This window comes from Chaetura pelagica, unplaced genomic scaffold (genome assembly GCF_000747805.2).
Source record: "Chaetura pelagica isolate M959 unplaced genomic scaffold, ChaPel_1.0 scaffold464, whole genome shotgun sequence".
NCBI lineage: Eukaryota > Metazoa > Chordata > Aves > Apodiformes > Apodidae > Chaetura > Chaetura pelagica.
The window spans coordinates 108717-134499 of record NW_009952981.1 but is presented as its reverse complement, the minus strand read 5'-3'; the positions used below and the strand labels follow the sequence as shown (position 1 = coordinate 134499).

At 44.7% G+C, this 25783-nt stretch overlaps 1 protein-coding gene across 3 annotated transcripts in view; it reads left to right on the top strand.

Annotated features, from left to right (window-relative positions):
• MICU1 (mitochondrial calcium uptake 1) overlaps window positions 1-25783 on the top strand; it is a 79961-nt gene that overhangs the window by 41627 nt on the left and 12551 nt on the right. For all 3 annotated transcript variants that reach the window (XM_009996393.1, XM_009996392.1, XM_009996391.1), the window contains 4 exons: window positions 503-617; window positions 7953-8035; window positions 11694-11891; window positions 21664-21801. In XM_009996393.1, the coding sequence (XP_009994695.1) occupies window positions 503-617; window positions 7953-8035; window positions 11694-11891; window positions 21664-21801 (534 nt within the window). The remainder of the gene's footprint in view (window positions 1-502; window positions 618-7952; window positions 8036-11693; window positions 11892-21663; window positions 21802-25783) is intronic.

Below are 25783 nucleotides of genomic sequence, written 5' to 3'. Positions count from 1 at the left end.
GAACATACTCCTTAATACTCATTAACTGCACTTTTTGGATAAGTTCAAAAGTACTTGATATTAATCTGAAAAATATCTTTCTTGGCTCCTGCTACAACAGAGTAGAACTAAAATGCTGTTGGTGAAATATAGTAATTTCTCTTTTGAAGCCTATATTAAAAAATAATAATCTGATTTTCATAACACTCATCCCTCAGGTTCAGACCATTTAAAGCAAGATGCACATGGTTTTATTGATCTGTAATGATTATGATTAGCCAACTAATTAATATTGTGCCATTTCTTACCCCTCATTTTGAGCCCTGATCTTTGCAGAGCATTTCTGATGGATCCAAAGGCTGGAAAAGATCCACAAGCTGTCAGTGCAGACAGTAGGTGTGTGTATGTATGTGGAATGGCTTGTTGGTGGCAAGGATGGAAATGAAGCCCTTCTGTGACTCTATTTAACCATTTGCTTTCTTTTCTCTTTTTTTTGGGGGGTGTGGGTTGGATGAATCAACAGAAGTTATCCCAGGAGCGGGAGAAGTTTGCTGATGAGGACAGCATCTTTTATGCCCTTGGAGAGTGTGGACTCATTTCTTTTTCTGACTACATCTTCCTGACAACAGTCCTCTCCAGTAAGTACAGTGTGGTGGGTTGGTTTTGGTTTTTTCCTCTCTGCTTTTTGAAGTTTTGAAGGTTGACAAGCAATGAGTTTGTTATTGTTGTCTGCATACCTTTCCCTAAAAGGAATTCTTGATGGCTTGGAACTGGAGCTGAGTGAAAAATTGTTCTTTTTTCCTCTGGTTTAGGCTTAGCTTTGAGTGGTTCAGAAAGTTAAGCAGATGGATGACTTGGAAGATTGATTTCTCATGTTTAAAAGTGACTTTTTTTTTTATTTTCTAATGAGTGATTTGAGCTGCTGTTCAAAACTGTCCGTGGAGATGTGTTCTGGAGTTGTTTGGATGAATATTCCTTTTCAGAGCTCTTCACTGGCTCCAAGACTTCAGACTCTTCTCCCCAGCTGTATTTTCACTTGCATAAGCTCAGGCCTGTGTGGTGTAACCCAATGAGGAGAGAAGTTAAGCTGTTTACTTTTCAACAAGTATCATTAGATACCGTCTGTCTTTTCACCCTGCTGCACTTGACTTGCATTTGTGATATTTCTGTGATCTGCTCATCTGTTCCAGCATAGCCTTCTGCACTTGGAGTGCTGGCACTTTGCTTTGTTGGCAAGAAGCAGTGAAACTCAAGTCTTTGATAATGTCAAACAGTGCTTCTAGGCTGACTTCATGGGGAAAGGTAGCTCAGAGCTTCATGTGCAGAGCTTCTCGAGCTGCTTGAAGGTCAAAACAGGTCATCACAAATAGGGAAGTCTAGAAATTCCAGTTATTTTTCAGCTCCATTAGAGAGTGGGCTGGTAGAGCTAGGTTAGTAGTGCTAGGTTAAAGCTTGGGTTGGGTGATCTTACAGGTCTTTTCTAACCAGACCAATTAAAAAAAGTGAGGAAGGTGCCACTGTCCAAATGGACTTGAGACATTTTATTTTCAGACTTGGAAAAAAAATAAAAAGAGAGAAAATGTAGCCATCTAATCTTGTGTCTGTTTCCTGATGATCTGATCATAGGAATGAGAAAGCTTGGACACTTCCCAGCTTGCTCTAGTCCCCAATTGCTCCCTGCTGTTCAAGGGCTCAGCCAGGTCATTCACTGAGGTTTTGTAAAAGCAACAGGTGCTTCATGATTTTGTTTCCCCCCTCTGTGTTCTTGCACGTTGTGACAGAGCCAGAAGAAAGAGACAGCTCTTCATTTCCCAAGCAGGGCATTTCAGAGGATCTGTTACAAGGGAGAAGGTCTCATTTGGCTCAAGGTCTCATTTGTTGTCAGACAGACGTGGTGGGGGAAGACATGTATGTGACCTTCATGTTGTGAAAACAAACACTGAGAGATGAAGCTCGTTGGAATTTTTTTGTATCATTTTAATCTGCTTCATTTGTTGTTTGGTTCTCAGAACTGACTTTTCAGCCTGTTGTTGTTCCTTTCTTACCTTAGTCTGGCCTGTGCTGAAACTATCTAAGGTATTTTCTGCTTGTGGTGTGATGGCTTTTAAACCCCATCTCCTCAGATGACGACCAACTCACGAGCTGATGGTATCGCATTACTAAACGTGGTTCAGAAAACACTCATGCCCTTGGCTCTGTGGCTGGTGCTGGTGCTGAGCAGCCCCCTCATCAAGTATGCAGGGTGCAAAATTAATTTCATGGTCTGCCACAGGCAGCCAAGTGAGCTTGTTCTTGCTTTGCTTTAATTTCTTTGTCGTGAGGATAAAAGAAAAGGGACCACCTTGTGCTAGTGGAGTAGCCAGCCTTGTTTTGGAGGGCTGTGTGGGAGGGAGAGGTGTTTTTTTCCTCTTGTTCTTGGGCTTTTAACATGTTTGCAGTTACTGGGGAATCAGACTAACATGAGCAGACAGAATTGGGTGGCATGTGCTTGGAAGAACAATGTGGAAATTGGGCAAGGCAGGAGCTTTGGAAAAGAGCAATTGAAAAAGAGAAGAAAAGTAAGTGTTCTGGGACTTCCAGGTTGACTTTCAGGTTTTCAGGTTGAGTTTTAGGTGTTTTGGGAGTTTGCTGAATGGTTATTGAAGATGGAGGGGTATCTCTGGAGCTGCTGACAAATAGGGATTCCCCTGAGATAGTGTTTTGGTTTCAATCTTAAAGCAGTTGCTTTTATAAAAACTGCCAAACAAAACTTCTCCTGTGGCTAGATAGAAGATGAATTATTTGCTACACTTGTTTACACTCCGACTAGTAAATATTACCTTGCAGGAATCCAGTAGTTCCTGATAATTGTGTCTTTTCCCTGGGAAATAAAATAAATTGAGGAAAGTAGATCTCAAACCTGACAGTTCAATATTGGTTTTCTCACTGTGGTGTTTAAATAGCCCAAGCATTAAGAAGGTTTCTGGGCAAGGGCGAGTTGTAGGTTACAGTAAACATCTAAAAGCCACCAAGTATTGAGAAAATCAAGTGGTGTATTGATCACTGAAGCAGGATAATCAGAAGGGGAAGTCAGGTGGGATCTGAGGGTGGGAGGCAGGAGGGAGAGATGCTCCTCTGCTGTGCTCAGGTCAGTCGTGATCTGGTCTGGCTTCTTGAACTCCAGACGGATCTGTGATAACCTCTGAAAACAAGGCACCCCAAGGGCCTCCTGGTGTTGTGCTCCTTGGGAGGGTCATGCCCAGCAAGTCTGAGATGGCTCCTGCCCACCTCTCTGCCTCTGCCAAAAGCCCCTCTGGACTTGGAGAGTGATTCCCAGAGCTTTTCATTTAATTTCCCTTTGCAGCTGAAGCTGAAGCTCTCTTTAGTCGTGTTTCCTGACACAGGGGTTGCTGCTGGGGAGGGAGAGGAGGAGAGAGGGCTGAAGGCTTCATCTGCATGTTGCTGGCAGAGAGCTCTGTGCACCCTGCACAGAAAATCAAGTCTGTCACCATCTTTTATTTACAAGGGCTTTCTCTCCAGCACTGTCTGTTCTCATCCATTGCCCTGTTTCTGTGGAAATGTATTTTTAAAACAGCTAATAAAATAGCATTTAACTGCTTCAGCAAGTCAGCCTTGTATTAAAGGCAGGGAGAGCTGAGTGGCCTTGAAGACACTGTCATTGTCCCTCCAGCAAAGGGAGAAGAATGAGTAAAATATGGGATAAGCAAAATGCTGCTGGAAATTCCCCTGGGTCCTTCAGATGTCCCAGGAAAGCCAAGACATCAGTTCACTGACCCAGAGGTTTTTGGACTTGCAGAACAGGTGGAGGAAGGAGAGAAAGAGCTTTTCCATCCTTGGCCACTGCAGTTGCCCAGTTCATGTGGTCCATTGTACAGGCACACTAATGCCAACTTGATTAACAGGCACTGAAGGGAGCTGAGTGTTAAAGGGTGAGTCAGTGGTGTTGCTGTAATTGGGCTGTCACTGGGGCTGGATTTACTCCTCCTGGAGGGTAAGTTAAATAGCATTGGCTCCAGCCACAGCAATTACTCTCTTTCAGACCTGCAGCTCCTTCTCCCACCTCCTGCAGGTTCTTTCTGGTTCTTTCTGCTGTCCCTTGTGGGTGCTGGCCTGCAAAAGGCCCATTTGTAGGATAGATTCACCTTTTTGAAAGAATTTCTTTATCCTGTGTAGAAAATTAATCTCAAACCATCCATCTTTGGAAATTATTTGCTGGCAGGGTTTTGATTAAGTGGTGTTGGTTACCAGGAAGGTCTTCAGCCTCCTTCCGTGCCACAGGTGAGATGGATGCTCTCACTGGTGGTGTTTTGAGGCCTTCTCAGCCTCACTATGTGGTGCTGGGATGTTTTCAGTTCCCTTCTGCCAGCTCAGTCACTGCTGTGTGTGGTTTCCAAGATGTGTATGAGCAGTTTTGCTTCTGGTGAGAGTAAATGGCAATAGAGAGCAAAAATAGTTAAAAAATACATCAATGGCTTAAAGATGCCCAATAAGCCCATCTAATGCCTCAGATTCTGTAGAGGCTTTAACACTGATGGATCAGGTGGGTTTCTCCATGTGGTCAGTGCTGCTGCTCCTCATTTGTCTGCTAGAGGTTTCTGGTCTCTGTGACACTGTTGTGTGTGGCTTTTGGTTTCCTCATGGCCTTTCTTCTCCCAGATATTTGCTTTGAACAAAGGGGCCAAGAAAAATGTGAGTTGCCCTTTCCATTAACTCCCAGGGGAGTTGATAAAGCACCTTGGTGTGTAGAGCTGGTGGAGTTGTGGATCTACAGAACTTCAGTGTGGTTTTCTGCAGGTATATGCATATATCTCAAGGCAGGGAATAGGTAACCTATGGATTGCTGTTGGTGTGGGCTCCAGTGCTGTGCTTTCATTTGTCTTAAAGATTTGAAAGAACCATGAGGAAGCTGTTGCCTTCTCCTGAACACCCTAAGACTAGAAATGAAGTTGGAAAAGAAACTGCAGCTGCTCTGCCCTGTCTGGGACTTGTTGCCCGAGGTAAATTCATTGCAATGAAAAAAAAAAAATTGGATTCTGAGTCATATCAAAAAGGATGGTGAGGAGATGGCTCCCAACATCAGAGTGAGCTGGGAAGCGCAGCTCAGCACTCAGGGAATTCCAGAGGTGGTTTTCCCTTGTAAAGGGAATTACAGGCCAAGTTCTCTGAGTGGGTTTGATAACCATTGTGGGAGGAATCTTCCATTCATTTGGAAGCATCTTTAATTAAGGAGGCAGTAGGGAGATTCAGAGAGGCTGCAGTGGAGGGGTGAAATTGGGCTACCAGAATAAAAGGGGGGCTGGAGAGAAAAAGCTAAGTTAGATAAGCAGAGCACTGCCTGCTGCTTTGTTGGGCTGCAAGTTTCTGAAAGATACAAGAGGAAGAAAAGAAATGGAGGTTGTACAGGCTGATGTAACCATGAGTAATGGGAGGGGGGGGGGTGGTGTAGCTGCCATGGGAAGGGCTCTTTCCCAATAAATCCCAGTCAGAAACATCAGGCCCCAGAGGAAAAGCAGAAATCATCTCCCTGGGGTTCAATAAATTCAGGCTGCCCAGAGATCAGGGCCATAGATCTTGATGAATGTTTCTTCCTGAGCTGGATGAGCTAATTGTCTTTAGTGCCCTCTGGCTTCTGTGGCTTGGGTTCATAGTTGTTGGATTGAAGTGTAGCTACAAGGAATTGGGGTTGGATGGGCAGATGGGAGGAAGAAACGAGCTGTGTCACATATTAGCTAAAGGAATGAAGTAATTAAATTTGCCAGTTTAAAGACTTGTCTTCCCTGTCCTTAGAAAACACTGACCCTGCAGATTTTTTATGCTGAACTGTTCATTTTTAATTTTGCAAGTGGTGTTCTCCTCTGGGGCTTTGGTAAACTGCTCTTGGAAATGTGTGTTTAGAGAAGGGGAAGGAAGGACATGGCCTCTGCCAGGGGGAGGTTGGGCACCTTCCTTTCTCTGTTCACCCTGTGTCTGCCCAAATAAGACAACAGGATTTTCCTTTTCCATCAAGAAAAAGGAGGGGGAGGAGATAAGCCCAAACACCAATTTTTAACAAGGGGCAACTAATTTTTCCCATCTCCGAGTATGTATCATTGTACCCTGGCAGGGGAAATGGAGGAAGAAAGATGAGATGTATACATTGCTCTTGTTCTAGCTTCAGTTGGAGCTTTGTAGAGGTCCCTGTTTCCTCCTAGAGGAAACAACTCTTTGGGTTTTGAGAGCTAGCAAGGAGAAATTCATCCAGGCTTTCCCATGATACGTGCAATTAGAGTAAATAAATGTGGATGTGTTATTTAAACATTAGGAGGGAAGCTGGGAGTTGCTTGATGTTGTTGCATCAAGGAAATGGGGAATTAATTGCTGGAAGTGATGGATGGATGCAGAGGAGGCTTTCTGTATGAATCCCTTTAATTAGATTACATGGCCCAAGAGAAGATGAAGCAGGTGTTGGGGGCAGCCTGCGCACATCTCAGCACTGAAGTCCTGAGGGGTGGAGAGGAAAGGCATCCCTATCCCACTGATGGGACAGAGAAGCTGGAGGGAGGCTTGGCTTCTGCTGCCCCAACACCTGCTGCTGGCAATGGCTGTGGGTACAGGAGACACCACTTGTGCACCTGGTGTTGGGAACTTAAAGCCCAAATAGTTGGCACAAGGAAATGGGAAGTCCAGGGCTGGTAAGAGCTGTTCCTGCCATGGAGTTTAAGGTTACACATCTGTCTGAAGCACAAAGTGCTTGGAAAAAGTGAGCTCATTCAGTTGTCTGAGTCTTTTAGCCATAAAGTGCTGCAGTTTTCTTATGGCCAGGGGAGAACACCATGTCCAAGTCTCCTGGCCCAAAACTGTAACTCATGTACTAAATCCAGTTCGGGTAATTCCATATTCATTTCTTGTTCTGTGAGAGATTTCCCCTCTCACCCCTGTCTGGGAGGTGCCTTCATGCAAAACACTGGTGCAGAAACTTGTTACTTTTTGAGCAGCCAAAGAAACATTACAAGTTGATTGTAACAGATGAGGTTAAAGGAGGACAAGCCTGAGCCAACGATCCCTGTCCTGCTGCCAGATTTAGGTGGGAAAAGCCACTTTCAGAACAAAAAAAAGGGTCTACAGTGCGACTGATCATCTAAGATGAGAGCCTAAGCACTAGAGGATTCCCTAGAAATCTCAGCAAAGACCAAAATTCCTGTAGGTGGTAGGAACTGGGATGTAGCAGAGCAAGAGAAATTCTCATATATTAGCTCCATTTGGAAAAAAAATCATAGTACTCTTGTAGTTTTAAACAGTGATGGGTTGCAGAGCCAAAAAGGGAAACCTCCAGCAATGCTCTGGTGGGATGCAGGGAAGTAGTGTGGTTTGGCTGGCATGGGTGGCTGTGAAGGAATGTTTTTTTCAGAGGTCTGGCTGAATAAACCATGACAACTAAGTGCAATGAAGAGTAAAGTACCACTGCCTCAGCTGCATCTCCAGCTCGCCTATTATCTGGGTGTCATAACTGGCCTGAGGCAGAGTTGGTCATGATTTGGTTAAATTTGCACAGCTGAGTCTGGAAGAGAATTGGCCCAAGTCCAGGTCAGGTCCTCAGCCACTTGGCTGCTTCACCAAGCACGAGAATGTGTTCTGCAGCACTGGAGGAACTGACCAAACTGGTGTCATGCTGTGTGGAGCTCTGGCTACAGGGTCAGGTTCTGTTGGTTGTCATTGGAAGTATCAACTGCTCTGCTTTTGTGCTTTTTCAGTCTGCAGATGGCATCAGTTTTGTCCAAGGAACATCTTTTCTGCCTGACCTCCTTGTCTAGACCTTTGGTGAAAGGAGCACCACGAAGCTCAGCTAGTGGTTCCCAAGAGCTGCATTTTCTTAAAATTGGAAGGATTAGGGAAAATGGCTTTTGGATAGTCATTCTGAGCTTGTGCCTTTTTAAATTGAGCTTTTTAAATCTTTATTAACTGGCTTTTGCTTTTTATTCTGTGTTTTTATGTAGCTCCCCAGAGGAACTTTGAAATTGCCTTTAAGATGTTTGATCTGAATGGTGACGGCGAGGTGGACTTGGAAGAGTTTGAGCAGGCAAGTTGATCAACTGGTGGACTCCTTCATTCTGGGGCAGCACTCCTCTGTGATGGTGCTGTGATTTATATTTGTGGTTACTGCTGGTTTGTCTCTTCCTTCTATGCTCTCCTGTGTTCCCTCAATGCCTGGTGTCTTTTACTGGGTGTTTCAGGACAGAATTTTTCAGTCAAGCAAAACAACTGTGAGTAGAAACTCCAATTTCCTGTGAGTTTGTCACCAAGGTGTCTTGATCAGATGTCACCTCCAAAGGAGATCAAGATTTTTTTTTTCACTCTACTGGTGTAATTTTGATCCTACTTTCTTCCACAGCTTTTTGCATTCCTTAGTTTTGTTGGTCCTCAGAGAACAACCAGAGTGAAACTGCATCAGAGAAGAATTCGGCCATTTATTTCAGTGTAATCAAAAAGATGTTTGTTGAGAGTGTATTTTCATTAGTTTCTTTCCCCTGCTTACAAGGTTGCATCAGCAGGGAGTTTGATGCAGGATTTGTAATGAGTTTAGCCTGTGTATGTGGTACTGGTGAGGTCCTTGTAGAAGGTTTGTGATTGTGTAAGGGTGAGAATAGATGGAAGGCTCGAGTTGTCGGGAGGGGAATGATCTGACTTGCCCCAGCGGAGGTCTGTGGTTTGCTTGCCTCTGTAGAAAGCAACCTTAAGGCTTTGGAAACTCATCAACATCCTGAAGCTACTGTATATTTACAAAGATCCATGTACATGCTACTCTTGAAAGGAAAAGTAACTGCCATTGCAAAGAGGAGAATGGGCTGGTTGGATGAGGAGGCCCTACCTCTGTTATCAAAGAACAAGGCAGAGGAGATCCACTGCTGATCTACCTAATATTCCTGTGCTCCCAGCACCACATCTGTGACCACATCACATCCCTCAGGGCAGGGGATGGGGAAGTGGAAGCTGCTGCTATGGTGAAAAAAATCACCTGTCCTAGTGGGGCAGTGGGTTTTGATGTTGGAGGACATGTGTGTTTGGAGACAATGACAAGCTGTCTGCTCCTGCCCAAGAAAAAAGCAGCCCTGAATAGTACAGTTAGGAATTCTTACTCATGGGTTGATGGAATGATGAGGTAACTTCAGAAGAGCCTGCAAGAGATCATGCTTGGGGCCCTTGCTATAAATGGGAAGGACTAGTGGCAAAGCAGGTCTGCTAAATGAATTCCCTCCCTTCTAATCTTTTTGCTGTCATCCTCATGAAATGATTGCCTGTGGGTATGATGTCATTGTGAGGAGCTTGTTCCAGAGCTGTGACACGTGCCTGGTTAACTGCATTTTTAGATGCCAATGTTGGACTATTCCTATAATGGGAGTGTGTTTAGCTGCAGTGTGATACCCCTTCACATGACAGTTTGTAACGTAAACCCAGGAGTTTCTTTTCCTTCAAATGCAAATCTGAATCCACTGGTGGGTCCTGCTCATTGTGCTGTTTGGCACTGCCTCCCTACCAACTATGGATTTAGCTATGAAAAATTCCAAGCTTCCCATTTTCTCAAGTGAAAAACAACTGCTCTTCCTGCTGTTTTAGAGTGAAACCACTTGTGGAGATGAGTTCATTTAAGAAAAGCAGGGAACAGTTCACTGCCAACTAAAACGCAGCAATGCCAAGGTGCTGATGCAGGTGTTAAGTTAGGCTTTTTTATTATTATACATGTAAAGTAAGAGAATTTTTTTTGAGGATGAATATTTTAGAAGTGCTGTCAAGATGAAGGTACAAAATGGAATTAAATGCTTTCAAGTCATCTGGTAGACAAAGGGAAGTTTTATGGCCAATAAGTCATCTGAAAATCCTTAGGAAGGGAGACATTTTTTTGTTAGGCTTGTTACATGTGTCACAGTCTCTATATCAAGGAATAAAATTCTTGGTTAACATTGGAGTTTTTTGGGGAAGATTCATCTTCCAGAGCTTCCAAGTCAGAGGGTGAAGGACCTGTTTTGGAAAGTGAGAAGCAGCTAACAATATCTTTGCAGACATTTGTAACTGATTTGCTGTATGTTGGAAAGAGGATGAAAGCAAAGGCAAATTTATATGATAAATATTATTTTTCAGTCCTTGTTGAAATGCCTCAGTAAGAGCATGAAGGCTGGGAGGGTTTGGAGACCTTTTCCATAAAGACCTTCCCTGGCAGGGGCAGCTGGAACTGGCCCTTCCAGGGCAATGTGCTACTAGAGGTGGCACCAGTTTGAAAGAGCAAGATGTTTTTGGGGAGAATGGGAAGAAAAAGAAGAGGAAAAGGTTCATCACAGAAGCACTGAACAGTTCCTGCTTGCTGGGAGCAGTGGGAATGAGTTTGTTTCTCTTCACATGTCTGGAGACAGCCAGCAGCAGGTCTCTTCTTGTTCATGTCTAACAAACCTTAGGAATATTGATCAAGGATGAAAATTACTTGTGGTGATTTAGCTAATATGTGAGTCAGAGGCTTTAACTACCTCATAAGATGATATTTCATTTCTTCAGGCCTTGCTGAAGAGCTTCTTTTTTTCCCAGCTGATCCCTATGATTAGTGCACAGTGCTCAAGACTTTGATGCCTTCCTCGGTATCACCTTCAATGTTTCATCCTTCATCTGAATTTGAGTTTCATCTCCTAATTTTAATTAAAAAGTCAGATGAAAAGTAGTCAACTCTCAAGCAGTGTTACACATTATTTCTCTTCAAACCTCTAACTCCTTTGATTTCTTTCTCTGTTGCAAATGATAAAACAGATCACAGACACTTGAGGCTGAAATAGCTAGAGAAGACAGAGAAGCCACTTTGTGCTTCCTATCCTTGTGTGATCCATGAGCTGTGAGGGGGGACAGCTCTGGTTGGGCTGGAGGACTTCTTGCAGTGGCTTCCTGCCTTTTAGGGTATTAGAAGAATTAGCCAAAGTAGGGACCAGCCAAAGAAATTTGGCTCCAGTGCCCACAGATGGATTTTCAAACTGATACTTGTTCTAGATGGGGAGAGCAGAGGGGTGTAGGATGCTTTATAAAGAACTCTCAGGGAAAAAGATGCTCTGTTGAGCAGCCTGGAGTGTGGTAAACACTTTTGCAGAACCAGGGGCAGTTTTCCAAGCTGGTCATAAACTGCATTGTTTCAAGGCAGTTTATAAATATTTGTCTCCAAAATGTGCACAGAGAACTTGCAGTTAAAGTGGAGCATAAGGCAAACCCCAGAACTGCTGTTTACAGTGCAAAAATCCTTCCTCACATCTCAGTGTTTATATCAAAGAAAAAAAACCAAAACACCAAACCATTTTTCTGTTTATTTTCTTTCCCCTCTATTTTTTTTCCCTCTGACTTGACTTGGTTTTCTTCCTAGTGGAAGCCCCTAGTAATCTGTGGTTTGTGTTTCAAGCAAGGTTTCGTTCCAGAGCATCCCCTTGGGGTTTGTTCCAGCAGTTGCTCTCATGTTAGGAAGACAAGAATTGTTTCTTATAACTCATTTTAAGCATTTTTATACTCTTTTCTTTCTTGAAAGAGGACTGGAAAAAACCCCAAAGCCTCAGTCCAGTCAGATGTTTGTATTGTTGTGTCAAGAATTATTTCAGGAAGAAGAAGAATAAGAATAGAGGGTGGCATGTCTGGGCCTGCAGTATTTGGTAGTCATGCTTGACTAGTCCAAGTTCCAGGAGTGTTTTTGATGGTAACATCTTCCTTCTTACTCCTAGGTGCAGAGCATCATTCGCTCCCAAACCAGCATGGGCATGCGCCACAGAGACCGCTCGACCACGGGGAACACCCTGAAAACTGGTTTCAACTCAGCCCTGACCACCTTCTTCTTCGGGGCAGATCTGAAGGGCAAACTGACCATCTCCCACTTCCTCGACTTCCAACGCAAACTGCAACACGACATCCTTAAGCTGGAGGTTTGTTTCCCACCTGTGGTGGGAGAGGGCAGTGCAGCGTGGATGTGGAACTTCTCCCAGGGGGAAGGGTTGGCTCATTCCAGCTGGGCCCTGAAGGACCAGAGTTCACAACCATCCCCATGATACTCTTTATCTCTGCTGTTGTCCCCACCTATTTTTGGGTGTGGAAGTGTTCAAGCCTAGCGTGAATCCTGCTAAATCAGTGGGGTCTGTGTTGTGTGACCTCCCTTATTCCCTCCTGGGTTATAATGTGTCCACATATTCTGGGACTTGTACCCTTCAACTGAACTGAATGTCTCCTGTTTGATTTGCTCTCCCAGGAGTTAACAGCAGCTCCCAGTATTTACTTTTCAGTGATTTCAGACAATTTGATGTCTTTCTGGTGAATGTCAGTTGCCTTCCTAACAGGTTATTTACTGGGGACAGTATAAAGTATGTCTCTCTTGGGGAGTTAATGAGTATCATAAGCACATCATTACTGGGCTCCTGACAGCACCCCTGAGCACAGCACCATGCTTAGCATTTTTTATACCATGTTAGTAGAAAAATTGACTTAGGTGAGAGTCACAGTTCTGTTCTGCCCAACTTCATATTTTCCGGAGTTCATGATGCCTCATTTTTCTCCTTAACTCTTTTATTGAGGCAGTATAGGCCTGTTTCTGTCCTCCACCCAACATAATGTGGCCTCTCTCTCCTCTTCTGCTTCCATCTCTCTTGACATCATCTCCAACCTCCTCTCCTTGCTCCGTAGTTGATGTTTTTGTTCATGCTTAAGTGGTTTTTCACCCCTGTGGCTGGTGGGTTTGTGCTGCTCCCTTTCCTGGGAGTGCTTTTAATGAATTCAGCCACTCCAAAAATGTGGCAATTCAGGGAAGAGTGATCCCTCAAACACTCACCTTGACCTGGGCAAATCAGAAGCACTTGAGAAGTGGTGGTAGGAAATGCTGTATGACACTCCTGTGGGTGATTTTTTTAATGGCTTCCCTTGCTTTATGTGTCTGTTAGGGTGCTGAGCCTGTGAGCACTGTGGTCTTGGCCATGCAGATCATCTCTGGATCCTCTAGCATGGCTTAGCCTTACTGCTGGACAAGGAGCAGAGAAGAGCTAGTGGCAGATCTGTGAGGGTCTCAGCTGAGCTCTTGAACCCTCATCTCTTCATCCTTTGCTGGCTTAGCAAAATTAGTACCTGGTCTGAAGCTGGGATGGTCATTTGAAAACCAGTTGTTGTTCATGTTCAGTGTCTGAATTCCAGAAAAGGCCCTGGGGAAGTGCACCATAAGCAGGTCTGAAGAACATGTCCTGGGGCTGCTGCAGCCCCTGAGTGATGTGGTGCCAATCAAGTCCTGCTCCATAGCACTGTGCTAAAATCACAGGGTGGGAAGTTTCCACAAGCAATTCTTTGTAGCAGGTATGGGACTTCTGCCTCAGCCTTCAGCTTTTATGAACAAATCCATTAATCCTCTTGCTCTTTTTCCCCTTTCAAGCCCTGAAGACAGAGCTATTCAGCACCTTGATGCATTTCTGTCTGGGCTTCAGCTCCTGACTTGCCTTCTGTTGGTGCATTAGGGATATGCAGGGTGCAGGTGCTCCCTTTTCCCTGCTAGACTGAATCAAGCTGCTGCCAACTTATTTTTTTTTCTGGGCAAACTGAGCCCCAAGGTCAAGCAGAAACTCTAACTGGCAGGAAAAGAGCTGTGTTTCTTAATGAGATGATCTGTTTTGGTTCCATGGAGATTTGTATTTGTTTTCTCAGAGGAGCAGTTTGGCTGTGGTACTTGTGGCTTCACCATCCCAGGGTATCCCTGTTGGGGGGGGCTGAGAACTTGTCCAGCTTCTAAACTGTGATATTTTTCCTCACTCAGTGAGTGTGTGGTGTGTGATGGAAAAGCTGCTCAGTGGTTCAGCTGAGGTACCAGGAGGGTGGTTGAGGGCAGGAATGGAGCTGGGTCTGGAGAGCAGCAGTGGGAGGTGGCTGCTCATCTCTCCTCCCTCTCCATCCTGGCAGTCAGGTGAGGGCTTCCCTTTAATTTATCAGACCTCTCCTTTCCTCTTAGCATTACTGATTCCTCTCCTTTACATCCCCTCCCTTTCATTCTTCCACCTCATAAAATTTTGAAATGCAGATCTTCTCAGAGCTGGCAAGAAGTTACTTTGATTCATGAGGCTGGCTTTCAGGTGCAGCCATCTTTACATAACCTTTTTTAATTGCTCATTAAAGCATAACAAGTTTGCTGGTGATTGGAAGCAATTTTTTTACCCCTTGCAGGCAGCAGTGGCACACCAAGGTCAATGAAACCTCCAAAGCAGCTACCAACCACCTCATCCTCTGGGATTGCACTGCCACTGGCACATGGACATTTTGAACCTGGCTGCTACATACTCACTTAAGCTGCTCTCAGAGTGTAGAGGGAAAGCAGGAACATGGGAAGTGTTCAGAAGATGGGATTTTTCTCCTGTGAAAATAGCTTTTCTTTCATGTGGGTTTTATTTTTTAAGATTGAAAAAAAGAAGAGAGAAGCAAGCTGCTGGTGGTAGAAATGGGAGTGTTTTTTCCTGACCTGATCCAGCTGTACAACCTGCCCTGAAGTCCATGGAATCAGGCAGGGGTGGGAGTTAATGGGCAGTTAAATAATTGGATTGCTCTGGCTGGTTTTAAAAGGCTCAAAGGCAGTTTCCAAAGCTGAGGGCTCTGAGGTGCTGGCTGCATGTCCCCAGTGGAGCAGGGCTGGCCATGGGTGAAAGGCAGCACCCAGGGCAGGAGCTGCTGCAGGTATCACAGGTGGGTCCTGGTGCTTGTGGTTTGCTCCTCTGCACAGGTTGTTCAGCTCTGGACCAAGTTCCTTGTCCTGTCCAGCTTTGCAGCGCAATGCCCAGAACAGCATGTGCATGACTGTTGAGGCTGGATTTGGCATTTGCTCTTCTCCATCCTTTCTCTTTGCCTTTCTCCCACTGTTAGTAGCTTTGACCATCTTCAGAGCTGTTTTTTCAGCTGGTTTTTGCCAAATCATGTTGTTGGGCTTTGTTGGCCCCATTTGGTGGCTCTTTGCAGGCTGCCAGCACAGTATGTCAGGCTGGATCTGGTGCAGGTTGTTTCACCTTGCAAAAGCCCAGTGGGTTTTACCCCCAAATATACTTATTTTTTGTCCAAAGGAGTTTGCCAGGATTTCAGATGTAAATGTTTACCCCCTTTTCTTTTTTTTCTTCTGTCATAGTTGTATATGCAAGTTGACAGGAGCTGCTAGCAGCCTGCTTCTGCCAAGCAGCAAACACAGCCAGTGCTGCAGCAGTTTGCAGATAAATAATGTATTACAGCCTGTCAAATAAAGCTTTGAGCAAATACCACTTTCGAGGGCCATATATTGTGAATCTGAATATTACCCTACAAATCATTCTTTCCCAGACCCTTTTGATTCCTTATTACACACGCATAGTGGCTCTGGGAACAGATCACCTTTTTCAGGTACCCCTAAACCTGGCAGAATTAGTGCTGGCAATATTTCTGCTCATGTTGTTTGTTTAGGCAGCATAAATAAGCTCCAAAATCATCCCTCAATGCTTTCCTCTCCATCCAAAAGACCTTGGGGATATATATGTTTGGGATTTTTTTGCTCTGTCAATTGGAACTGAGAAGTAGCACATGGAGCTAATTTTTTTCAGGTGCCTGCTTGAGTTTTTAGGGAACACATAGTTTGTTTGATCTGGTTTTTACATGAAGCCCTCTGAGAAATTTAAGACTCTGCTCAAATATACCTTGGTCTTTTGCTCATGTAAGTGTCTAAGAAGGATGGAAGTAATATTGCAAGGATGTCTGGTTGAAGTTGAAGTTCTAAAATCAGATTTAGAGAAGATAGGTTTAAGAAAATCTGAAGAATTAAAAGCCTAGGAAGCTCAAGATGCTGATTCTTGCACAGTGGGAGTACTACACATCATGGTGTTTGTTTGATATCCCTTTTAATACTCTGATGTGACAACATTTTATATTCTTTCCTGGTGTTTGTGGACTAGTAAGACCGTGTAGTGACTCTGGGATAAGCCTGGGCACTCGGGTATGGACATAACTGCAGAATAAGCAGCACAGGATCTGTGCAGCTCAGCCATTGGTATTCCTGTTGCAGGGGAAGTCCAGAGAATATAGATTGAAATTCCAAAGCCCAGACAGAGCTGACTCCCCCATTCAGTCACCTCAGGGCTGCTGGTGAGGCCCCAGATTGAAATCTGTGGTCACTTCTGGGCCCCTCAGGACAAGAAGGACACTGAGGGGCTGGAGCATGTCCAGAGAAGGGTAATGTTTCAGCTGGTTTTTGCCAAATCATGTTGTTGGGCTTTGTTGGCCCCATTTGGTGGCTCTTTGCAGGCTGCCAGCACAGTATGTCAGGCTGGATCTGGTGCAGGTTGTTTCACCTTGCAAAAGCCCAGTGGGTTTTACCCCCAAATATACTTATTTTTTGTCCAAAGGAGTTTGCCAGGATTTCACATGTAAATGTTTACCCCCTTTTCTTTTTTTTCTTCTGTCATAGTTGTATATGCAAGTTGACAGGAGCTGCTAGCAGCCTGCTTCTGCCAAGCAGCAAACACAGCCAGTGCTGCAGCAGTTTGCAGATAAATAATGTATTACAGCCTGTCAAATAAAGCTTTGAGCAAATACCACTTTCGAGGGCCATATATTGTGAATCTGAATATTACCCTACAAATCATTCTTTCCCAGACCCTTTTGATTCCTTATTACACACGCATAGTGGCTCTGGGAACAGATCACCTTTTTCAGGTACCCCTAAACCTGGCAGAATTAGTGCTGGCAATATTTCTGCTCATGTTGTTTGTTTAGGCAGCATAAATAAGCTCCAAAATCATCCCTCAATGCTTTCCTCTCCATCCAAAAGACCTTGGGGATATATATGTTTGGGATTTTTTTGCTCTGTCAATTGGAACTGAGAAGTAGCACATGGAGCTAATTTTTTTCAGGTGCCTGCTTGAGTTTTTAGGGAACACATAGTTTGTTTGATCTGGTTTTTACATGAAGCCCTCTGAGAAATTTAAGACTCTGCTCAAATATACCTTGGTCTTTTGCTCATGTAAGTGTCTAAGAAGGATGGAAGTAATATTGCAAGGATGTCTGGTTGAAGTTGAAGTTCTAAAATCAGATTTAGAGAAGATAGGTTTAAGAAAATCTGAAGAATTAAAAGCCTAGGAAGCTCAAGATGCTGATTCTTGCACAGTGGGAGTACTACACATCATGGTGTTTGTTTGATATCCCTTTTAATACTCTGATGTGACAACATTTTATATTCTTTCCTGGTGTTTGTGGACTAGCAAGACCGTGTAGTGACTCTGGGATAAGCCTGGGCACTCGGGTATGGACATAACTGCAGAATAAGCAGCACAGGATCTGTGCAGCTCAGCCATTGGTATTCCTGTTGCAGGGGAAGTCCAGAGAATATAGATTGAAATTCCAAAGCCCAGACAGAGCTGACTCCCCCATTCAGTCACCTCAGGGCTGCTGGTGAGGCCCCAGATTGAAATCTGTGGTCACTTCTGGGCCCCTCAGGACAAGAAGGACACTGAGGGGCTGGAGCATGTCCAGAGAAGGGTAATGGAGCTGGGGAAGGGGCTGGAGCACAAGTTTGATGAGGGGCAGCTAAGGGAGCTGGGGATGTTCAGCCTGGAGACAAGGAGGCTGAGGGGAGACCTTCTGGTTCTGCAACTGCCTGAGAGGAGGTTGAAGCCAGGGAGAGTCTCTCCTTTCCTTGAGTAAAAACTGATAGGACAAGAGGAAATGGCCCTAAGTTGTGCCAGGGGAGGTTTAGATTGGATATTATGAACAATTTCTTCATTGAAGAGTGGTCAAGCACTGAAACAGGCTGCCTAGGAAGTCACCCTCCCTGCAGGTGTTCAAAAAACATGTGGACATGGTTTAGTTGGAGCGGTGTTGGGTTTGATGGTTGGGCTTGATGATCTTTAAGAGCTGTTTTCCAACCTGAATGGTTCTATGAACAGTTTGAACCTATGTTGAGTGCAGCCACTGGATGGTTTTTGTAACAATCTTCAGCAAACAAGCAAGCAGAACAAAACAAACCAGTGTTCAGTGTACAGACCAAAAATGGCCAGTCAGGCTGGGAAGAAGAAACAACTCCACCGTTCAAGGCATGAGGTTTTTAAATCCATTTGCGGTTGTACAGGGCTGCTGAACTCTCACTGAGGGGTTTGGTGCTCTGGCATCCCTCCCCAGGCAGTTGCAGGGCTGGTCACTCTGGTAGCAGCAATGACAATACACTGCTCCTGGGTTTTGAAGCAGGTTTTTTGTTGTACTTGCCTTCTCTGGTTAGGGTTTTAGGTAGGTGGAAATTTCCCATAGTGGTGCTGTCAGTTGTGACAAATCTTTATAAGGAGGGAGGCAAGTCAGCTGGAATGAGAAGTCTTTCCCTGAGGAGTGTCTGGTACCCAAGCTTGGCTCTTTCTGAAGGAGTGATATGTCCTGGGGGCAAGTTAAAATTCATCTTACACTTTATTTTTGGAACACCCCCATGTCTCAGCCCCACGTCCCACCACACTGAGCCTGAACTGGAAGGGGCAGCTGGGCCTTCAGCCCATGATGTATGGGCTGCAGGGTTGTGCTCGTGGAGGCAGGATGCTCTTTTGTACCCTAAACCTGTGGTGTAAATGACATTTCCTGGCTTCCCTTCAGGTTGGAAGGGTCTACAGTTAGAAAATGGATGGTCTGAGTCCACAGCAGCATTCACGATGCCCCATCTCTACAGTTGAGGGCCCAGAGGAGGTTCTCCTGCCCATGCCAGATGGTTCCTTAACCATCAGAGCTGCTTCATTTCCCAGCAATTAGCCTTGCAGCTGGTGGTGGCAGGAGGAGAGGTGAAAGGAAGCCCATGTCTGTGTTTCAGAAGCTCCAGTGGCTTTTTTTAATAAAGATGTTCCTCGTGGAGGTGCTTGTGAATTGGTTCAGGCTGGATGCTTCTCAGAAGCTGGCATTTGATTTCCCACAGGAGAAGGTGGATTGAGTTAGTGGGGCTGAGGGGGGAAGAAAAGTCTGGAAACAGAGGGTCTGTCAATTTATTGTGGATCATTGTATTGCTGTTCTATAAAGCTGTGCAATGAAGGGGATATGGAAGCAGGGAAAAGTCTTTATTTGCCTTTCATGTGATGAAGCTTTTCCTCCATGCATTGAAGCAAAGAGTTGGGACGGGATTGGGAGTATTTAGCAGACATTTAAGATTATGGGTAGTCATTTTAAATGATTATAGGAAGTATTTGAATGTGGTATAAGGGCTGGGCTGGTGAAGCTGAGTCAGGTTGGTGGTGGGAGAGAAGTGCTGTGCCCCGTTTCTCCTGCCTTCTTGCCCTTCCAGTAACACCTTTGATTTCCTTGCTGGTCACGTTGGCTTCTAATGAACATCTAAGTCCTGCCTGTTATATTTTAGGCTGATTCCTTCAGGATCTCGGGTGTCCTGGCTTGTGGGAAGAACGCTGGAGCTCGTTACATTTCAGGAGTTACTGTATCCTTGCTGGTGTGGGGATGCAGAATCCGCTGCTGGCCCCAAGTGGCTGCAGGTGGAAGCTGCTCTGGAGATGTTGGACTTCAGCTGTTCGCTTAGATTTTGGGGATGCAGTTGGAGATGCAGTTGAGAGGTGGATGGGACCTCCTTGTTCCCTCCTCAGTTGTCTCTGTCGTGCGTGTCATGCATGGGAGCTGCTCTGTCCCAGCTGGTGCCCAGTGATGCCTTGGCTGAGCTTTTCTTTAAGATAGATGGAAGGGAAAGGCTGCCAGATAACTTCTTAGTGTGAAATCAAGCTCAGGGTGCTCTGCCCTGCATCCCATCCTTGTGCGGTTTGAAGTTGTGGGGTTGTGAGTTTTTTTTCAGCCCTGAGTGACTAGAAAAATAACCTGTACAAAACATCCCATGTGGGAAGGCAACAGATCATGATCACCTGGGAAAGAACTTGATTTTTCTTGACTTTTCAAATACCTGGGGGGTTTTAAGACTGTATTGAGTGCTGAAAGAAAAACCAATGTAGACTTTGCACCCTTTTCTGCCTTCAAATGGAGGGGATGGGTGAGCTGTATTTGGTTGGCCGGAAGATGTTGCAGAGGGCAGGAGAGCACAGACATGACACTTCTGCTCCCAGACAGGGGGTGGGACAAATCAAGGTTTTTCCACTTGCAGACTGTTAGAAGCCAAATTGTTAATTAATAAACACAATTGCTATTTTGTCACAAAAGAAAAAAATAGGCAGACTTGTCTCACCCAAGTTTTTCTGTGTAACCTTTAAGCTACATCCCCCATCTATCCCTTCTGCAATTAATTTAAATGCATCTGACACCAGCCTGGGGGCAAATTTTGAACTTCTTTACCCTTCACTGTGATTCTCTTTTTCTCTGCTCAGTGGTGATTGTATTTGAATTTGGAAACTTCAGTTATATTTGAGTTTGGAAAATTCTCCAAGCTGGCCTTTGCAGTGACCTTTGCTGTGTGCCTGTGTATGGGAGAGCAGTGCTGGGCTGCCAGGGATGGACTTTGGGCAACCTCTGAGATTTGAGGTGTTGATTTTTAAAGTGAAATAAGCCTAAAATAAGAAGCATTAATTTCATGGTTGTCAGACTGAGATCTGTAAAAGCCAAGTCAGCTGAAGTCTAACACTGATGTTTTAGAGCGACAAAGAGGTGGGAGAGGGAAGAAAATATTAAATCTGCATTATTCATCTGGCAGAGACATGGTAAGCAAACCCAGAAGCTTCCCAAGGTGAGAAAATTGCTCTTCCCTTCTCCCCTGCAGCAAAAGCCAGGAGAAAGTAAACTAGTGCTGGAGATATGGGTTAATGGAGATGACCTTTCTTTGCTGAAAGGCATGTGGGAAGTTCTGCAGGGGCCTCACAGCAGCATTTGAAAGGGTCTTGAAAGGGTTTAGGACAAGGAGAACGTTCTGAGACTGGGGAAAGTGAGGTCTGGATAGCTCCATGAACCTCTACTGAGCTTGGAGCAGGGAAGAGCTACAATGAGACTTAATTCTTGCAAGGTTTTTCTTCCCTGGTTTGTTATCCACCAGTCCCCTTTCTAGCAAACATGGAACTGCTCCTGCATATCATGGAGTCATAGAATGGTTTGAGTTGGAAGGAACCTTATAGATCATCTAGATCCAGTTCCTCTGCATGAGCAAGGTCACCTCCCATTGTATCAGGTTGCTCAGAGCCCCATCTCACCTGCCCTTGAAACTTGCTTCTTTTGAAGCATACACTTGCATGTTAGCTTGGTCCTGTGCGTATTTCTGATCCATCATAAAATGTCACTGCAGCAGCCAAGTTCTTTGGATGGTTATTGAGATATCCAAGCTGGAAATGTCTGAACACCTTAGTGTTCTTACTTTTCAACCTTTTGGAGACGTTTGGACACTAGCTTGGTGTCAGGTTTAAGTAATCAACTGGCCTTTTCCAGCCCAGCTCTGGGATAAAGCTAGGAGGATGGATGAGATCCAAGGACTGGGATAAAGCTAGGAGGGGGAGATCCAAAGACTAGGATAAACCTAGGAGGGGGAGATCCAAAGACTTCTGGAGAGGCTGTTTAAGGAGTATCAAGCAGGCAAACTGTTGAGTTATTGACAGAGACAGCCTTGGGGGGAAGTTGATATTTGAACACACTAGGATTTTTCATTCAGCAGTGTTAATTGTGCCACCAATTTTTAATTGGTGCCTTTTCCCCCCCCTGCCCCTGGATGGAGCTTTCTCCTGTTTTCATCTCCCTTTTGTTTCTCTGCCTTCCCTCTCCCAGTTTGAGCGGCACGACCCGGTGGAGGGGCGGATCACGGAGCGGCAGTTCGGCAGCATGTTGCTGGCCTACAGTGGGGTGCAGTCCAAGAAGCTCACAGTCATGCTCAAGCAGCTCAAGAAGCACTTCCAGGATGGAGAGGTCAGTGGCCAACTCAGGAAGTGCCTGCACCTCATGGAATCACAGAATGTCAGGGGTTGGAAGGGGCCTCTGAAGATCATGGAGTCCAACCCCCCTGCTGGAGCAGGACCAAAGAATCACCCACAACTAGGGCAGGTCACTCAGAAAGGCCTCCAGACAGGTCTGGAAAGTCTCCAGAGGAGACTCCACAGCCTCTCTGGGCAGCCTGTCCCAGGGCTCTGTCACACTGACAGGAAAGAAGTTCTTCCTCATGTTGAGGTGGAACTTCCTGGGCTGGAGTTTGAATCCATTGCCCCTTGTCCTGTCCCAGGGCACAAGTGACAAGAGCTTGTCCTGCCTTCTTGATGCCCTCATCTATTCATAGACATTCATTAGATCCCCTCTTACTCTTCTCTCCAGACTAAACACCCCCAGGTCTCTCAGCCTTTCCTCATGAGACAGATGTTCCAGTCCCTTCATCATCCTCGTGGCCTCTGTTGGACTCTCTCCAGTAGATCCCTGTCCCTCCTGAACTGGGCAGCTCAGAGCTGGACACGCCTGGTTAAGCAGGGTGGGCAGATGTGCTGACTTAGCAGGTGGGAAATACTTTGCCAGCAGCAGGGACGTGGAAAGGGTGAGAGTGTCCAGATTGAGATGGAAGCTCTTGCCCATTCCAATGGATGCTGTAGTTTTCCAAATGTAAATTTGCTGAACCACACTCTGGATCCAGAGCCAGGATAAACATTGAAGATGTTCCTAGTTCCTGGCTCGGCGCTGCATTAATTAGGTGCTGCAACTGGGCAGTTTGTTATTGAGTTACGAACTTTATCTGAAAAAATTACTTGAATTACTCATGATTTAGAGAGGAATAAAGTTGAAGATCCTACACTCTTTAACTTAGTAAGAGGCCTTGGAGAAAGGCACCTGGACTGAAAGGATGTGCTTTGTCAGGTAAGGCAAGTGTGGGCTGCTAAATGACTCCAGTGTTAGAATTTCACATCTGCTTCTATAAAGATGAACTGTTCTTTTACTAACTGGGTTATAAACAAGCAAATGATGAACATGAGAAAGGATGGCAAGTCTTTTTGGCTGCATATTGGGTCAATCTGGCTGTTGTAGAGCCTCTTTCTCCTGATACTAGAACTGGCATTTATTTCTTAATTGGTTGAGATGCAAAGCATGTTATAAACCACAAGTGTTGGTCAGCATCTAGTCCTTTTTTGTCCTTTTTTGGTGCCTTAACTGGACTCCTGTCATGTGCAGGAATCTTCACTTTATGTGAAGCCACTCCAGTGAGTGATCTCCTGCATTTTCTCCCTCTTTCACTGGTGCTGAAGGAGAATTTGGGTGTACTGAAGCAGCAGAGCACATATAGTAATGGCTCGATTAACTGTAAATAATGCCAGAAAGTTAAAAACTGGAGGAAACTAAGCAAGCCAAAAAGCCACACTCAGAGTTGTGTTCCTGCCAGAGGAGCTGCACTGCCTGCAGCTTCTCAGGGCTTTTGGGGTTCCAGAAAGTGTTTTTTTGCAGATTCCCTCATGTTGTGTAGGAGAATAGGCTCAGTATTGAATAGGCTGATATCAATAGATGGTGTCAACATGTCCTCAGAGCTGAGACGTGTTGTGTGTTAAAATTTGGAAACCTCACTTCTCAAGCTCTTGGTCATCAGCTTCAATAACACCAGTGGTGTTTCCAAGGTTGTGTTTGTTTATTTGATGTTTGAGCGAGGTGCTGCAGATTCAGCTTTTCCAATAGCTCTGCTCCCCCTGAGTTTTAACAGGAAGAATTTGATTTCTTGTGGAAAAAATACTTGACTGTGATGTTTGTTTAACAGAAAGTATCAGCACTGTTGTTTCATGTTCCCAAACTGTTGGTTCTTTTACTGTGATTTGGGGTTTTTTAACATAGATATACACACACACCTATATATTATTGAGCAGGAGCTGGTATATGAGAAATGAGGAAGGTTTTGAAATAAATTTTTGGAAGGTTTCTTACAGCAGATGTTTTCTTCCTTTTGCATGTAAGCCAAGGCTTTCCTCTGCCACAGATGTCAAGAACTTTTAGCTTTTACCTTATTTCTCCTTCCCAAATCAGCCAGATGGTGCTTCTACTTGCAGATAACCAGATTCAGAGCAAGTCTTTTTTTTTTCTTTCTTTATTCCAAGGACTTTTAAGAAGTGAAATTGGGGAATAGGACAAAAAAATGACATTTGCAAGAAACAGAATTGATGGAAACCACATGTTTCCTTAGACCAGAGGGAATTAAATACCCCAAATCCTAAAATGAGGTAGCCTCTCTGTTAACAAGTAGAAGATATTTATTTATTTGAGGAGATGTAAAGGGTGCAAGAAGTGTCTGCATTTGGAGGCAGATCAGTCCTTTTTAGCAGCTGGGGCTGCTCAAAGTCAATGTTATACAGAGCTAGAGAAATCAGGCACTGAAATATTCCACTTCAGCAGGTTTTAGCTCATGTAGAATCCAGCCTGGTGCCTAAGTTTGCACTGTCTTGTATACAAGATAACCTTTTCTTGCAAGTTTGTGGGGTTCATTTTACCTCTGAGGTATTTTAGAAGACCCTATCCCTTGTGGATTTGTGTGCAGCCCTTTTTGTCTAAATACTCTTATGCACTTTCACTGGATCAGCCTGGTGCAGCTGTCAGTGCTTTTTCCACAGCTTCAATTTCCCCACCTCTTTAGAAACAGCCCTGCTGTGACCAGAAGCACATTCATTACTTTTGAGCTTTCTGGATAACTTACTCAGGGATATGTTTGCAAAGTTTGCTTTACCAATAAACAGAGTATTAACCCAGAAGACATTTTCCCACTTGAAGGTGTGAAAGCTCAACGTTGGTTTTGTTTCTTACTGTGTCTATAACCCAGATATCTGCAGAGCCAGCAGCTGCTTGACCCGAGCTCTGCATTACTCCCATCCTATAAAAAGGGAGCGGAGCTGCTGCTACCCTCTGTCCGCCCTTAAGCTCCCAGAGCTCAGAGACCTTCAAGCCACCCAGCCACCTCATTTATCCTGCAACACTTTCCAGTCACTGAACACCTGGTAGGTCAGAGAGGTTGACAATGCAAATATGTTTTGCAGGAAGGATTTTTCCTCAAATCCTTTCTTATCGCACTTCACCAGCCTACATTTGAAGCAACATAGTATCATTCTCAGTTTACTAACCTGCTGCAACTCCTCTCTATGCCCAAAGCAGCAAGGGCTTTGACTTGCTATTGCTTTCCAAGGGAAGCACAAGTAAAATGATTTTAACAGTGTGATTCTGGGGGGGGGAATGGCACTAGTTGTACCAAACCTTCCCAGAAAGCTTTTCCTGGGAAATGCAATTTCCCTTCTGAGAAAACCTGCCAAATATGAGGCACAATGCAACCCTGGCAGCCTTCAAAACCTTAATCTAACCTGTAGCCATTGCACAACATTGTTATTCTGCATTTCTGCTTTTGGGAATGGCACGTTCTCTTGTAGTAATTGACTGTCTGCTTTCCTTTTTATATTTTTTGAGGAAAAATCCACCTTAGTTCTGCATATTCAAAGCTCTACTTGGTTTAAAATGGCTTTTACTTACATGGCTGCTCTTCTCCTTTTGTTCTTTGGATGGAGATATGAAGGATTTCTCAAGAGCTGAGCAGTGTTGACAGATACATCCACAGGGAATAGTTAAATTCCCACACTCAGGCTTGAGACTGTTGAGGGTGATAATTCATCTGTTGGCTTGTTGGTCCAAGCTTCAGGCTGTCCCCAGGCTGATTTTTAGTTTGGTAGCTGTGAAAGAGTTAATGCTGATACCAGCATCAATTATAATCAACCAAATACTCAGTTTTGTAATATTGATAACACTTTTGCTACAGAGATCCAGGATTTCTGTCCACAAAGAAGCCCAGATTTGTAGGATACCCCTTCACATTCTGGGTTTTGCTTCTTCTGTTGGTGTAAGGACCACAGGTTTACAGATGCAAGGATGTAAACCTTCCCTGTTTCCTGCT